Source organism: Bos indicus, chromosome 15, assembly GCF_029378745.1.
Source record: "Bos indicus isolate NIAB-ARS_2022 breed Sahiwal x Tharparkar chromosome 15, NIAB-ARS_B.indTharparkar_mat_pri_1.0, whole genome shotgun sequence".
NCBI lineage: Eukaryota > Metazoa > Chordata > Mammalia > Artiodactyla > Bovidae > Bos > Bos indicus.
In genome coordinates, this window is record NC_091774.1 from 18111162 (window position 1) to 18126212 (window position 15051).

Below are 15051 nucleotides of genomic sequence, written 5' to 3' on the forward strand. Positions count from 1 at the left end.
TTCCATGTATAAGGGATGCCATATGATATTTCTCCTCCTCTGTCTGACTGAGTTTTAGGTCTGTCCATGTTGCTGCAAATGGCATTATTTCATTCTTTTTAATGGCTGAGTAATATTCCATTGTATATCTTTATCCATTTTATCATTTTATCGTATCCACGTCTTCTTTATCCATTCCTTTGTTGACAGACATTTAGGTTTCTTCCATGTCTTGGCTATTGTAAACAGTGCTTCAGTGAACACTGGGATATGTGTATCCTTTTGGATCATTAATTCCAGCAGTGGAATTGGAGGGGCATATGGTAGTTCTATCTTTAGTTGTTTAAGGAACCTCCATACTGTTCTCCATAGTGGCTGTACCAATTTACATTCCCACCAACAGTGGAAGGAGGGGTGCCTTCTCTCCATACCTTTCCAACATTTGTTGTTTGTGGATTTTTTGACGATAGCCGTTTTGACTGGTGTGAAGTGATATCTCACTGTAGTATTGGTTTGCATTTCGCTAATAACTAGCAACATTAAACATCTTTTCATGTGCCTATTGGCCATCTTTTTGTCCTCTTTGGAGAAATGTTTATTCAGGTTGTCTCCCATTTTTTGAGTGGGTTGTTTTTTTGATGCTATTTTTAAGCATCCTAGGCTGTTTGTAAATTTTGGAGACTAATCCCTTAAAGGTCACATCACTTGCACATGTTTTCGCCCAGTCTGTGGGTTGTATTTTCATTTTGTTTATTGTTTCCTTTGCTGTGCAAAAGCTCTTGAGTTTAAGTAGGTCCTATTTGTTTATTTTTGCTTTTTCCCCCCATTATTATGGGAGACGGATCAAAAAAGATGTTGCTGTGAGTTATGTCAGACAGTGTTCTGCTTATGTTTTCCTCTAGGGGTTTTATAGTGTCCAGTCTCACATTTAGGTCTTTAATCCATTTTGAGCTTATTTTTGTGTATGAAGTTAAGGAATGATCTAATTTCATTTTTTTATATGTGACTGTCCAGTTTTCCCAGCACCCTTTGTTGAAGAGATTCTTTCCAACGTTGTGTAGAATCATCTTTGTCATAGATAAATTGACCATGGGCTTATTTCTGGGTTTTCTATCCTGTTCCATTGATCTATATTTCTATTTTATGCCAGTGCCATACTGTTTTGATGACTGTAGCTTTGTAGTATAGTCTGAAGTTAGGAGTCTGAGTCCTCCAGCTCCCTTTTTCTTTTTCAACATTGCTTTGACTATTTGGAGTCTTTATGTCTCCATACAAATTTTGAGATTTTTTTTTCTAGTTCTGTGAAAAATGTCATTGGTAATTTGTTAGGGATTTCATTGAATCTGTAGATTGCCTTGGGCATTAGTCATTTTGACAGTATTGATTTTTCCAACCCACTACAAGGGTATATATTTCCATCTGTGTATATCTTCTTTAATTTCTTTCATCAGCATCATATAGTTTTCAGAGTACAGGTCTTTTGTCTCCTTAAGTAGCTTTATTCCTAGGTATTTTATTCTTTTTGATGCAATGGTAAATGGAATTGCTTCTTGAGTTTCTCTTTCTGATCTTTTGTTATTAGTGTATAGAGATGCAACAGTTTTCTGTGTATTAATTTTGTAACCTGCAATTACCAAATTCATTGATGAGTTCTAGTAGTTTTCTGATGGCATCTTTAGGATCTTCTATGTATAGTATTCTGTCATCTGCGAGCAGTGACAGGTTAACTTCTTTTCCAGTTTGGATTCCCTTTACCTGTTTTTCTTCTCTGATTGCTTTAGCTAGGATGTCCAAAATTATGTTGAATAAAAGTGGTCCTTTGCCGGGGACCAGCACCGGCTGATCCAGGGTATTTGAAGGAGAGACGGTGTAGGCGAAGATCAGGAAACAATTGCTTAATTAAATGTTAATTAAGGATATAAAGACTAATAGAATGAGGATAGCTCAGTGAAGAAATTCAGTGGAGAAAAGAGGCTGAGTAATTCAGCCAGAAGGTAAGAGAAAGAACGACATGGTGAGACCAAGTTTCGGTGAACAAGGCCCGCACTTTATTTTCCAAAGTAGTTTTTATACCTTAAGTTATGCATAGAGGATAATGGGGGAAGGGGTAGAGTCAGGCAGCAAGCCAGGCTTTCTTCCTGCAAACTTATCATATGCAAAAGCTTAGGTGATTTGCATCATCTTCTGGCCCGGAGGCCTGTTAACATTTTAAGACCTTCTCTTCAGAAAACTTATTTTTCTCTAAAGGTGATTGGTCAGGAGCCACCCTCCAAAAGCATTAGATAAAGTTGCATTCCTACAGCGCAAAGGTGTGGTGGGCTACAACAAGAAAAAGAATTAACTCAAGGGTCCCAGGTTACAAACATTAAAGCTACTATTTACACCAATTATATTAATCAATACACTGCCAGGGACACAGCAGGTAAGGGATATGGAAACTTAGCAGCAAACATTGGCCCAACAAGTGAAAATCCCTTCACCAATACAATTTCTAATCAATCTTTTAACTACTCAAAAGAATCTGTGTTTAGACAGTTTAGAACATCTCCTGCCTCTCACAGTTGGGAGGCTCTGAACAATCACATGTGGCCGGAAAAACCTATTCAGGCAGGCTAGAGGATTTCCTAAGGAGTTTGTAGGTTAAACACTGTCACACCCAGGAATTATTAACTGGAGCTGATGTGTATTAACTGGAGGTAGTGGGAGTCAGAGGTGTAGGTGAAAGCACAAAGCAGAAAGTAGGCAGACTCTGGTTTTGGGTGTAAATGCTCGAGAATTTCCAGGGGGACTCCTGAGCCTCGATCCCGCCTTTGCGTGTGCCGAGCCTCCTTCCTCATGACCTTTGTCATGGGCGGAGTTCCTCACGCTGGCTACCGGCAGTGATAGAATTCCAGTTGAGCTATTCCAGATCCTGAAAGATGATGCTGTGGAAAGTGCTGCACTCAATATGCAATATGCACTCAATATGCAATATGCACTCAATATGCAATATGCACTCAATATGCAATATGCACTCAATATGCAATATGCCGGCTCCCGGCAGTCCTTTTCATGTTTGTCTTGTTCTTGGTCTTAGAGGGAATGTGTTTACCTTTTCACCACTGAGTTTGATGCTAGCTGTAGATTTGTCATATCTGGCCTGTTGAGGTATATAGCCTCTATGTCCACTTTCTGGAGAGTTTTTATCATAAATGGGTGATGAAATCAAAAACTTTTTCTGCATCTACTGAATGATCATATGGTTTTCATTCTTCAATTTGTTGATGTGGTGTATCACATTTATTGATTTGGGGATGTTGAAAAATCCTTACATCTCTCGGATGGATACCAGAGATCATGATCTCTGATCGCAGTGTATGATCTTTTTAATGTATTTTTGGATATGAATTGTTAGTATTTTGTTGAGGATTTTGGAATCTATGTTCATCAGTGATCCTGTCCTGTAAATTTCTTTTTTGTGGTATCTTTGTCTGGTTTTGGTTTTGGGGTGATGGTGGCCTCATAAAATGAGTTTGGAAGTGTTCCTTCCTCTGCAACTTTTTGGAACACTTTCAGAAGGGTAGGTGTTAACTCTTCTCTAAATATTTGATAAAAATTCAACTGTGAAGCTGTAGGGTCCTGAACTTTCGTTTGTTGGGAGGTTTTTAATCATCGTTTCAATTTTAGTGCTTCTGATTGGCCTGTTTATATTTTCTGTTTCTTCCTGGTTCATCTGAGGGAGACTGTACCTTTCTAAGAATGTGTCCCTTTCCTCCAAGTGTCTGTTTTATTGGCATACAGTATTTATAGTGGTCTCTTATGACCCTTAGTATTTCTGTGGAGTCAGCTGTAGCTTCATTTTCATTTTTAATTACTCTGATTTGAGTCCTCTCCCCTTTTTTTTTTTTTTTGATGAGTCTGGCTAATGGTTTATAAATTTTCTTTACCTTTCCAAGAACCAGCTTTTAGTTTTATTGATCTCTGAGATTGTTTTCTTTGTCTCTATTTCATTTAATTCTGCTCTGATCTTTATGATTTCTTTCTTTCTACTAACTTTATGTTTGTTCTTCTTTCTCTAGCTGTTTTAAATATAAGGTTAGATTGTTTAGTTGAAATTTATCTTGTTTCTTGGGGTAAGATTTTATTGCTCTAAACTTCCCTCTTAGAACTGCTTTAGCTGTATCCCATAAGTTTTGGACCATTGTGCTTTCATTTTCATTTGTCTCTAGGTCTTTTTGTTTTTCTTCTTCTTTGATTTCCTCAGTGATCCAGTGGTTGTTTGGTAGCACACTGTTTAGCTGCCAAGTGTTTGTGTTTCTTCGAGTTTTTTTCCTTGTTTATTTTTAATCTCATAGTGTTGTGATCAGAAAGGATGCTTGATATGATTTCAGTTTTCTTAAATTTACTAAGGCTTGCCTTGTGGCCCAGCATGTGGTCAATCCTTGAGAATGTTCCTTGTGCACTTGAGAAGAATGAGTAGTCTGCTGCTTTTGCATGGAATGCTCTATAAATATCAATTAAGCCTAATTCATCTAAAGTGTCAATTAAGGCCTGAATTTCCTTATTGATTTTCTGTCTGGATCATCTGTCCATTGATGAAATTGGGGTATTAAAGTCCACCCCATTATCATGTTACTGTCAATTTGTGCCTTTATGTTTGTTTGTATTTGCCTTACATATTGAGGTGCCTATATATTTATAATTGTTATATCTTATTCTTAGATTGAACCCTTAATCATTATGTACTGTCCTTCTTTGTCTCTTATAACAGTCTTTGTTTGAAAGTCTGTTTTGTCGGATATGAATATTACTGCTCTAGCTTTCTTATGATTTCCATTTGCATGAAATACCTTCTCCCATCCCCTTACTTTCAGTCTGAAAGTGTCCACATGTTTGAGGTGGGTCTCTTGTAGACAGCATAGATATGGGTTTTATTTTTTTTTATCCACCCAGCCAGTCTATGTCTTTTGGTTGGTGCATTTAATCCATTTACACGTAAGATAATTATTGATGTGTATGATCCTACATACATAGGACTTCGCAGGTGGCTCAGTAAGTAAAGAATCTGCCTGCAATATGGAAGACCTGGGTTCGATCCATGGGTAGGGAAAATTGCCTGGAAGAGGGCATGGCAACGCACTCCAGTATTTTTGCCTGGAGAATCCCCATGGACAGAGGAGCCTGGCGGGCTGCAGCCCATAGGGTCACAGAGTGTCAGATGTGACTGAGCAACTAAGCACACACAGCACATGATCCTGTTCAGTTCAGTCCTGTCTGACTCTTTGCAACCCCATGGACTGCGTACGCCAGGCTTCCCTGTCCATCACCAACTGCCAGAGCCTGCTCAAACTCATGTGCATCGAGTCCGTGATGCCATCCAACCATCTCATCCTCTGCTGTCCCCTTCTCCTGCCGTCAGTCTTTCCTGGAATCAGGGTCTTTTCCAATGAGTCAGTTCTTCACGTTAGGTGTCCAGAGTATTGGAGCTTCAGTTTCAGCATCAGTCCTTCCAGTGAGTGTTCAGGACTGAATTCCTTTAGGATTGACAGGATTGATCTCCTTGCAGTCCAAGGGACTCTCAAGAATCTTCTCCAACACCACAGTTCAAGAGCATCAGTTCTTCAGCGCTCAGCTTTCTTTACAGTCCAACTCTCACATCTATATAAGGCTACTGGAAAAACCATAGCTTTGACTATATGGACCTTTGTTGGCAAAGTAATGTCTCTGCTTTTTAATATGCTGGCTAGGTTGGTCATAGCTTTTCTTCCAAGGAGCATGTGTCTTTAATTAATTTCATGGCTGCAGTCACCATCTGCAGTGATTTTGCAGCTCAAGAAAATAAAGTCTGTCACTGTTTCCATTGTTTCCCCATCTATTTGCCATGAAGTGATGGGACAGATGCCATGATCTTAGTTTTTTGAATGTTGAGTTTTAAGCCAACTTTTTCACTCTTCTCTTTCACTTTCATCAAGAGGCTCTTTAGTTCTTCTTTGCTTTCTGCCATTACAGTGTTCTCATTTGCATATCTGAGGTTATTGATATTTCTCCTGGCAACCTTGATTCCAGCTTGTGCTTCATCCAGCTCGGCATTTCACACCATGGACTCTGCATATACATTAAAAAAACAGGGTGACAATATACAACCTTGACATAAACCTTTCCCAATTTGGAACCAGTCCATTGTTCCATGTCAAGTTCTAATTTTTGCTTCTTGACCTGCATACAGATTTCTCAGGAGGCAAGTAAGGTGGTCTGGTATTCCCATCTCTTGAAGAATTTTCCACAATTTGATGTGATCCACAAAGTCAAAGGCTTTAACCTCGTCAATAAAGGAGATGTAGATGTGTTTCTGGAACTCCCTTGCTTTTTCTGTGATTCAGTGGATGTTGGCAATTTGATCTCTGGTTCTTCTGCCTTTTCTAAATCCAGCTTGAACATCTGGCATTTTTTGGATCATGTACTGTTGAAGTCTATCTTGGATAATTTTGAGCATGACTTTGCTATCATGTGAGATGAGTGCAATTGTGCTGTAGTTTTAACATTCTTTGGCAATCCCCTTCTTTGGGACTGGAATGAAAAGTGACTTTCCAGTCCTGTTGCCACTGCTGAGTTTTCCAAATTTACTGGCACATTGAGTGCAGCACTTTAACAGCATCATCTTTTAGGATTTGAAATAGCTCAGGTGGAATTCCATGACTTCCACTAGCTTTGTTCGTAGTGATGCTTCCTAAGGCCCACTTGACTTTGCACTCTAGCTTGACTAGCTCTTGGTGAGTGATCATACAATTGTGGTTATCTGGGTCATTAAGATCTTTCTTGTATAGTTCTTCTGTGTATTATTGCCACCTTTTTTTTTTATTATCTTCTCCTTCTGTTAGGTCTGTATACCATTTCTATCTTCTAGGTGCCCATCTTTGCATAACATTTTTTCTTGGTGTCTCTAATTTTCTTGATGAGATCTCTGGTCTTTCCCATTCTACTGTTTCCCTCTGTTTCTTTGCATTGTTCACTTAGGAATGCTTACTTGTCTCCCCTTGCTATTCTTTGGAACTCTGCAATCAGGTGGATATATCTTTACTTTTCTCCATTTCCTTTCACTTCTCTTTTTTTCTCAGCTATTTGTAAAGCCTCCTCAGACAACTATTTTGCCTTTTTGCATTTCTTTTTTTGGGGTGGGTTTTGATCACTGCCTCTTGTACAGTGTCGGGAGCCTTGTCCATAGTTCTTCAGGCACTCTGTCTATCAGATCTAATCCCTTGAATCTCCCTTCTGCTGTATAATCATAAGGGATTTGATTTAGGTCAGACCTTAATGACCTAGTGGTTTTCCTTACTTTCTTCAATTTAAGTCTGAATTTTGCAATAAGGAATTCATGATCTAAGCCACAGTCAAGCTCCCGGTCTTGTTTTTGCTGACTGTATAGAGCTTCTCCATCTTTGACTACAAAGAATATAATCAATCTGAATTTGGTACTGGCCATCTGGTGATGTCCATGTATAGAGTCTGCTCTTGTGTTGTTGAAAGAGGGTGTTTGCTATGACCAGCACATTCTCTTGGCAACACTTTGTTAGCCTTTGCCCTACTTCATTTTGTACTCCAAGGCCAAATTTGCCTGTTACCTTAGATATCTTTTGACTTTGTACTTTTGTATCCAGTCCCCTATGATGAAAAGGACATCTTTTTTTGCTGTTGTTATTTCTAGAAAACCTTGTAGGTTTTCATGGAAGACCTTCAGCTTCTTCAGCATTAGTGGTTGGGGCATAGACCTGGATTACTGTGATATTGAATGGTTTGCCTTGGAAATAAACAGAGATGGTTCTGTCATATTTGAGATTGCACCCAAATACTGCATTTATGACTCTTGTTGAGAGCTACTCCATTTCTTCTAATGGATTCTTGCCCACAGTAGTAGATATAATGGTCATCTAAATTAAATTCTCCCATTCTGGTCCATTTTAGTTCACTGATTGCTAAAATGCTGATGTTCACTGTTGCCATCTCCTGTTTGACCACTTCCAATTTACACTGATTCATGGACCCAGCATTCCAGGTTCCTATGCAATATTGTTCTTATAGCATCACATTTTACTTTCACCATTAGACACATCCACAACTGGGTGTTGTTTCTGCTTTGGCTCAGCCTCTTCATTCTTTCAGGGGCTATTTCTCTGCTCTTTTCCAGTAGCATATTGGACACCTAGTGACCTGGGGAGTTCATCTTTCAGTGTCCTATCTTTTTGCCTTTTCATACTGTTCATGGGGTTCTCAAGGCAAGAATGCTGTGGTGGTTTGCCATTCCCTTTTGCAGTGGACCGTTATATCATATGTATGTATATGTAAACCATATATATCCATAATAGGGTGATACTGCTTAGGTTTGAAATCCCATGTCTGCACCTTGTTGGCTCTGTGACTCTAGGCAGGTTACTTGACCTGCCAGTGCTTACATTTCTTTACCTGTAAAATAAGAATAATGATACCCACCCATTAGCTTGTTCTGTATATAAAACATGCTCCATATCCATCTGTTTGTATCCACCCCACTTGTGACCTCCTAGCGTTTGCCACGTGAGCTCTTGCCCAGTCTCCTTCCCCTTTTCACTCCTGCTCCTACAGTTATTCTGTACACTTCAGCCAGAGTGGTCTTTTTATAATAGTAAAGCCTTCAGTGGCTTCTTGTTATACAGACTAGAGTCCAGACTCCTTCTCAGGCCCTGTTTGGTCACTGCTTGCTTCTTTAGTCTCAGCCAGACTGTCTGTTCTCTTGAGTATGTGGCTCCCACTACACGAGTCCACTTTTTCTACTTATGCATGTGTCACGTTTGTTCCTAAGTCAAGGCCTTTGTCCTAGTTCTTCCTAATGCCTCAGATGCTCTTTCCCTAGACTTTTCCCAGGCCGATTCTCTTAATATTCATTTTCTCAGCTCCAGTGACACCTCCAGAGAGCCCTTTTCTGACCATCCTATGTAAAACAGGCCCTCATTCTGTAACTCATTATCCCATTTTGTTGACTTCAAAATGTACTTACCCTACCTGAAATGTTTTTCAGAGGTACTAGTAAGACCAGACTTTGTTTATTTGTTAAGTGTTTCTTGTCATCATTGGGATAAAAAAATAAAATTAGTCTCTTCTTGAAACTCAAAGGCTGATAGGGAGACAGTCAGGCTAGTGAGGGAATTATATGTTCGGGAAAATAGAGCATGCTTATAGGTGTGCTGCAGAAGCTAAGATTGAAGTGCCTGCCTGCATTGTCAGGGGTGGTCTCTAGAGTGCTTGGAGCAGATGAGCTGTCCTTGAAAGATGATTGTGACATGCAAATAAAATTTAAGTGGCCATGTTCATTCATCATGTGTCTTGATCCTACTATAATTTTGCCATTCCTGGGATACTTAATGAGCTCTAGGCATTATGCCAAGTGACAAGGATATAACAGTGAGCCAGGAAGGTGGAAGAGAGGATTCTTGTATTATGTGCAGAGAAAATAAATATATACACCTTGTATTTACACAGTATGAGAAGTGCTTTAGAGGAAATAATCATGTTGAAATAGAAGCTGACTTAAAAGTAGTCAGGGAGAGGTACTGTGTGGTTGTGTTGTTTGAGCCAAATCTGAAGAACAAAAATGAACCAGGCAAGGCAAGCTGGAGGATTGTTAAGTGGTGGAGACACACTGTAAAGAGCTTGAGGTGGAAATGGGTTCAGAACAAAGAGGAGGCTGGTGTGGCTGGCACAGAATAAGAGTGGTATGGATGGAAAGAAAGTCAGGAGCCAGATCATACCATCCAGGTCATTAGGAGCTCCAGTTCCAAGAGCCAGGAATTTGTAGAGTAAGGGATAAACTTTGGATATCATTCCAAGGGCAGTGGAAAGCCATCACAGGATTTTAACCAGGAGAATGATACAAACTGATTTATGTTTTGCATGCACGTGTGTGTGTGTGTGTATGTGATTTTGCTTTTTGGTCCATACCATGCAGCTTATGGGATCTTAATTCCCTTGGGATCTCAATTCCCTGATCAAGGATTGAACCTGAGCCACAGCAGTGAAAGTGCCAAGTTCTAACCATTGGACCTCTAGGAAACTCCCTGATTTACGTTCTAAAAACTAGATGCACTGAAGAAGGGAAATCGGGGATGCAGGAAATGAAGTAGAGGCTGTAATAGTGGCAAGAAATGGTGGCTGTGCAGATGAAGTAAAGTGGAAGAATTTAGGTATATTTTAGACACAATATTGACAGTACCTGTGATAGAATATCTCTGACTATTAGGCTTAGATGGAGGGTGAGTCCTTAGATTTTTGGCTTAGCTCCTGGGCAGATTGTGATGTGATGTCCTCAGGTGGGAAATACTGGAAAGAAACTAGTGTTCTAGCGTGGCAGTTGAGAGCCATGTGCTGGACAGTAAAATCAGGCTAATCAAGTTGGCACTTGGATATATGAGTCTGGAGGTCAATTGAGTGGTCAAGACTAGAGATAGAAATTTGGAAATCATCAGGACATAATTGCTGTTTAAAGCCGTGGGGCTAGATATGATTATGGAGACAGTTAAGTTTGAAAATGAAAAGGGGCCTGGAACAAAGCCCTGGGACATTCCAGCAGTTAAAGGTTGGAAAGGGAATGATAGGGAGGCTGAAGAAAATAACTAGAGAAATAAGAGGTGGACCACAAGATTGTGTTAAGATGGAAGCCAAGAAAAAGGGTTTGGGTAATGGTTTATACATATTACCTCATTTCATTCTCACAACTACTTGTGCAGAGTATTTTAGAAAACCAAGGTTAACACTCAAGAATACTCAGTTTCTCAGTCTGTCGAAGGATGGGATAAGGGGAGGGGAGGGAGACTCAAGGGAGGGAGCATCACTACAAACAAAGCTAATGGAAATGATAGAATTCCAGCTGAGCTATTTCAAATCCTAAAGGATGATGCTGTTAAAGTGCTGCACTCAATGTGGCAGCAAATTTGGAAAACTTAGCAGTGGCCACAGGACTGGAAAAGGTCAGTTTTCATTCCAGTCCCAAAGAAGGGGAATGCCAAAGAAAGTTAAAACTACAGCACAATTGCACTCATCTCACATGATAGCAAAGTCATGCTCAAAATTATCCAAGATAGACTTCAACAGTACGTGAACTGAAAAATTCCAGATGTTCAAGCTGGATTTAGAAAAGGAGAGGAACCAGAGATCAAATTGCCAACATCCATTGGATCATAGAAAAAACAAGAGAATTCCAGAAACACATCTACTTCTGCTTTATTGATTATGCCAAAGCCTTTGATTGTGTAAATCACAACAAACTGCAGAAAATTCTTCAAGAGATGGAAATACCAGACCACCTTACCTGTCTCCTGAGAAATCTGTATGGAGGTCAAGAAGCAACAGTTATAACTGGACATGGAACAATGGACTGGTTCCAAATTGGGAAAGGAGTATGTCAAGGCTGTATATTGTCACCCTGCTCTTTTAACTTATATGTAGAGTACATCATGTGAAATGCCAGGCTGGATGAAGCACAAGTTGGAATCAAGATTGCCGGGAGAAATATCAGTAACCTCAAATACGCAGATGGCACCACCCTTATGGCAGAAAGTGAAGAGGAACTGAAGAGCCTTTTGATGAAAGTGAAAGAGAAGAGTGAAAAAGCTGGCTTAAAACTCAACATTCAAAAAACTAAGATCATGGCATCCTGTCCCATCACTTCATGGCAAATAGATGGGGAAACAATGGAAACAGTCACAGACTTTATTTTTTTGGGCTCCAAAATCACTGCAGATGGTGACTGCAGCCATGAAACTAAAACACTCTTGCTCCTTGGAAGAAAAGCTATGACAAATCTAGCCAGCATATTAAAAAGCAGAGACATTACTTTCCTGACAAAGATCTGTCTAGTCAAAGCTACAGTTTTTCCAGTAGTCATGTATGGATATGAGAGTTGGAGTATAAAGATGGCTGAACATTGAATAATTGATGCTTTTGAGCTGTGATGTTGGAGAAGACTCTTGAGAGTCCCTTGGACTGCAAGGAGATCCAACCAGCCCATCCTAAAGGAGATCAGTCCTGAATATTCATTGGAAAGACTGATCCTGAAGCGAAAACTTCATTACTTTGGCCACCTGAAGCGAAGAACTAACTCATTGGAAAAGACCCTGACGCTGGAAAAGATTGAAGGTAGGAGGAGAAGGGGACGACAGAGGATGAGATGGTTGCATGGCATCACCGACTCGATGGACACGAGTTTGAGCAAGCTCCAGGAGTTAGTGATGGACAGGGAAGCCTGGTGTGCTATAGTCCATGGGGTCTCAAAGAGTCAGACATAACTGAGTGACTGAAGTGAGGCAGACTCAAGAGACTCACTCATATATATGTAATTGTGACAGATTTGCATGGTTATATGACAGTAACCAACACATATCTTTAACTAATTTTCTACCAATTAGAAAAAAAAGAAAAGGGAAAACTTAGCTGGTAAACCCAGGCTCTTAACCACTGTGGGTGTTTCCCAAGAAAGAAAAGTGAGTCCCAGGTTGCCACGAGGATGAGATGAACATACCGAGGTCTTTATTGGATTTTGCTATCCAGATATTGTTAATCTTGCTCAAAGCCAACAGTAGGATAGATAAAAGCCAGACTGAGTGGACTGAATAGTAAATAGGAGGTGATGACAGGAGACATATTCTAGATAACTTGGAGGAGCTAAGAAATGGGGTGAACGCTCAGTGGAACTCTGGGTTAAGAGATGTTTGTTTGTCTTTAATTCTTTTAGTTGGGAGGAGCCAGAGACTATTACTGTGCTTGCAGAATAGTCGAGGAGTAAAGGGGATGAATGATGGAAGAGGGAATGGTTAACTGAAGATGTGGCACCTTTGAAAAAGCAACTGAAATGGGATCCTGGGCAAAGTGGAGAGGCCCAGGGAACTTAGTTAAAGAGAACCAGAAACTTTAAAGTGGTTTAGAAAAGGCTCTTTGATTGCAAGGAAAAATATCCACACTAGCTAAGTAGAAAGTGGCTTATTTGAAGATACACGCTAGGTAAGCTCTTGGACATCCAAAGTTAGGAAATAAAGTGAAGCTGGCCTTGGTGTGGAAGCCTATCTAGAAAATCATTAACTAGGTTACCTTGTTTTGTCTCTTGTAGTATGCCATGGTCTTTCCTTCCTTTCCGAGTGTATATGTTACATTCCCTTGCTTCTCTGGTTACTCATGGCTTTTCTCTTTACTGTAACCTCTGCTTTTACATGGCATTGGCCCTTTCACTTCCAGTGCCCATCCTCCAGATGATCAGGTTTCTCAGAGTGCTAGCTTAGTTCATTCCATTTGTGAAATGGGGCATAGTTCATTCCGTTTTTGGTCCATCAGCTCTGGCCAGTGGGAGGAGGATGGGAATCACCTTGTAGGTACTTAGGGCTGTCCCTCCCAGACTCTCTGAGTAAAGGGTGTAGTTGGAAAGACAATGACTGGCATGTTTACTACAAGTAGAAACTTAATTCAAAGTTTGGTCACAGATAATATGCTCAAATCTTTTAGTATAAGTAGGTTATATAAGCAGCAGCCCAATTTGGCTTACTTAATTTAGAACTCAGATTTAATTTAAAATTACATTTTATAAAGTTTATACTTAAAGGATTAGAAACTTTAATATGATAAACTTATCAGAAGTTAAAACATACATTTCCAATGAATAGTTAATCAGGTAAGCGTATTGCAAAAGTAGTAATATTTAAATTTCAACAGTAATATATGCTAACTGGAAAATTTAGAAATAAAGGTATAATGCATAAAAAAGAAATTACCATAATCCCATTACTGAGTAATATAAAGTGATATAGATTAATACTTTTTACATCATAACAGATATTTATATTACAGGAAATAAGGTATGCGGAGCGAAGTTATGTATCAAAACCCACTTTGAATGTAAGTATAAATTTAAATGTGCTTTAAAGGAAATGTAGTCAATTAAAAACTGCATATTCTTACTGCACGTATAGGTGAGTGTCAACTTGATAGTTAATTACTGAAACATTAAGTCAAACTCCCTTATTACCATAAAATTTTTTAGATCTAGTGCCCTGCATAATTTCTGCTTCTTCCCCAATCACTGTCTACTGTAAACAGCCTTCTCTAAAATTAGGCAGTGTTCTTCCTTTACTCTCGGGGACCCCTGGTATATTGTACTGGTACATTGCAGAGGCCACATGGAAGATACTAGAAGAAAGATGCTGAATGAGCTGGAGATTAGACAAGAAGAACCATTACTTGGTCACCTAATGCTTTCTGAAGGGTTCTCTCTTTGTTTCATAGGGATTCCTAAAAAGACTTAGTAATAAGCTCCAACCAGAATGTAGAAAATGGTTCTCTTATTATCTATGATAAATTATGTATGTATGTATTTAAGAGAAAGTAGAAAGCAAGTGTAAGGAGAGAATTGTTAAAATAGTGTTTTGCAGTGTTTAAGAGAGTTTTTATCTATTTTTTCTTCAATTTTATGTTGTCTTATTAATAGTTTAAGAAGTTATGCCTGTGCGACTTCCCTGGTGGTCCACTGGTTAAGAATCCACCTGCCAATGCAGGGGACAAGGGTTTGATCCCTGGTCTGGGAAGATTCCACATGCCGTGGGGCAAGTCAGCCCCTGTGCCAGAACTACTGAAGCTCGCACGCACTAGAGTGCATGTTCTGCAACAAGAGAAGCCACTGCAGTGGGAAACCCAGCACTGCAACCCGAGGGTATCCCCCATTCACCACAATTAGAGCAAGCCTGTGTGCAGCAGCAGAGACCCAGTGCAGCCAAGTAACAGATAAAATACAAAGAAATTATGGCTCTGGCTGTGTCCCAGTTAAGCGGTGTTGCCCCTACTAGCATGCAGGTTCTTAATTCCTAGCCTAGAGTTTCCTTTCAGTGAGGAAGCCCATTAATTAGGATTGTTTATTACGCAGTTCACAAGGGTAAAGTATTCATTTCTTAAATTTTGACTAAGTAATAGAATTGAAACTTATGCTTATGGTCCATGCCTATTTTAGGACTGGTTTGTCTTAGTTTTCTATTAGGTTTTAAGTCATAAAGTGCTAGCATTATACTGGTTTTAGTGCTGTTCAAATGC

The 15051-nt window shown here is 39.6% G+C and overlaps 1 protein-coding gene across 1 annotated transcript in view; it reads left to right on the forward strand.

Moving 5' to 3' along the window:
* ACAT1 (acetyl-CoA acetyltransferase 1) overlaps positions 1-15051 on the forward strand; it is a 29141-nt gene that overhangs the window by 2273 nt on the left and 11817 nt on the right. Inside the window, exon 2 of the mRNA XM_019975363.2 lies at positions 13819-13866. Within this exon, the coding sequence (XP_019830922.2) occupies positions 13819-13866 (48 nt within the window). The remainder of the gene's footprint in view (positions 1-13818; positions 13867-15051) is intronic.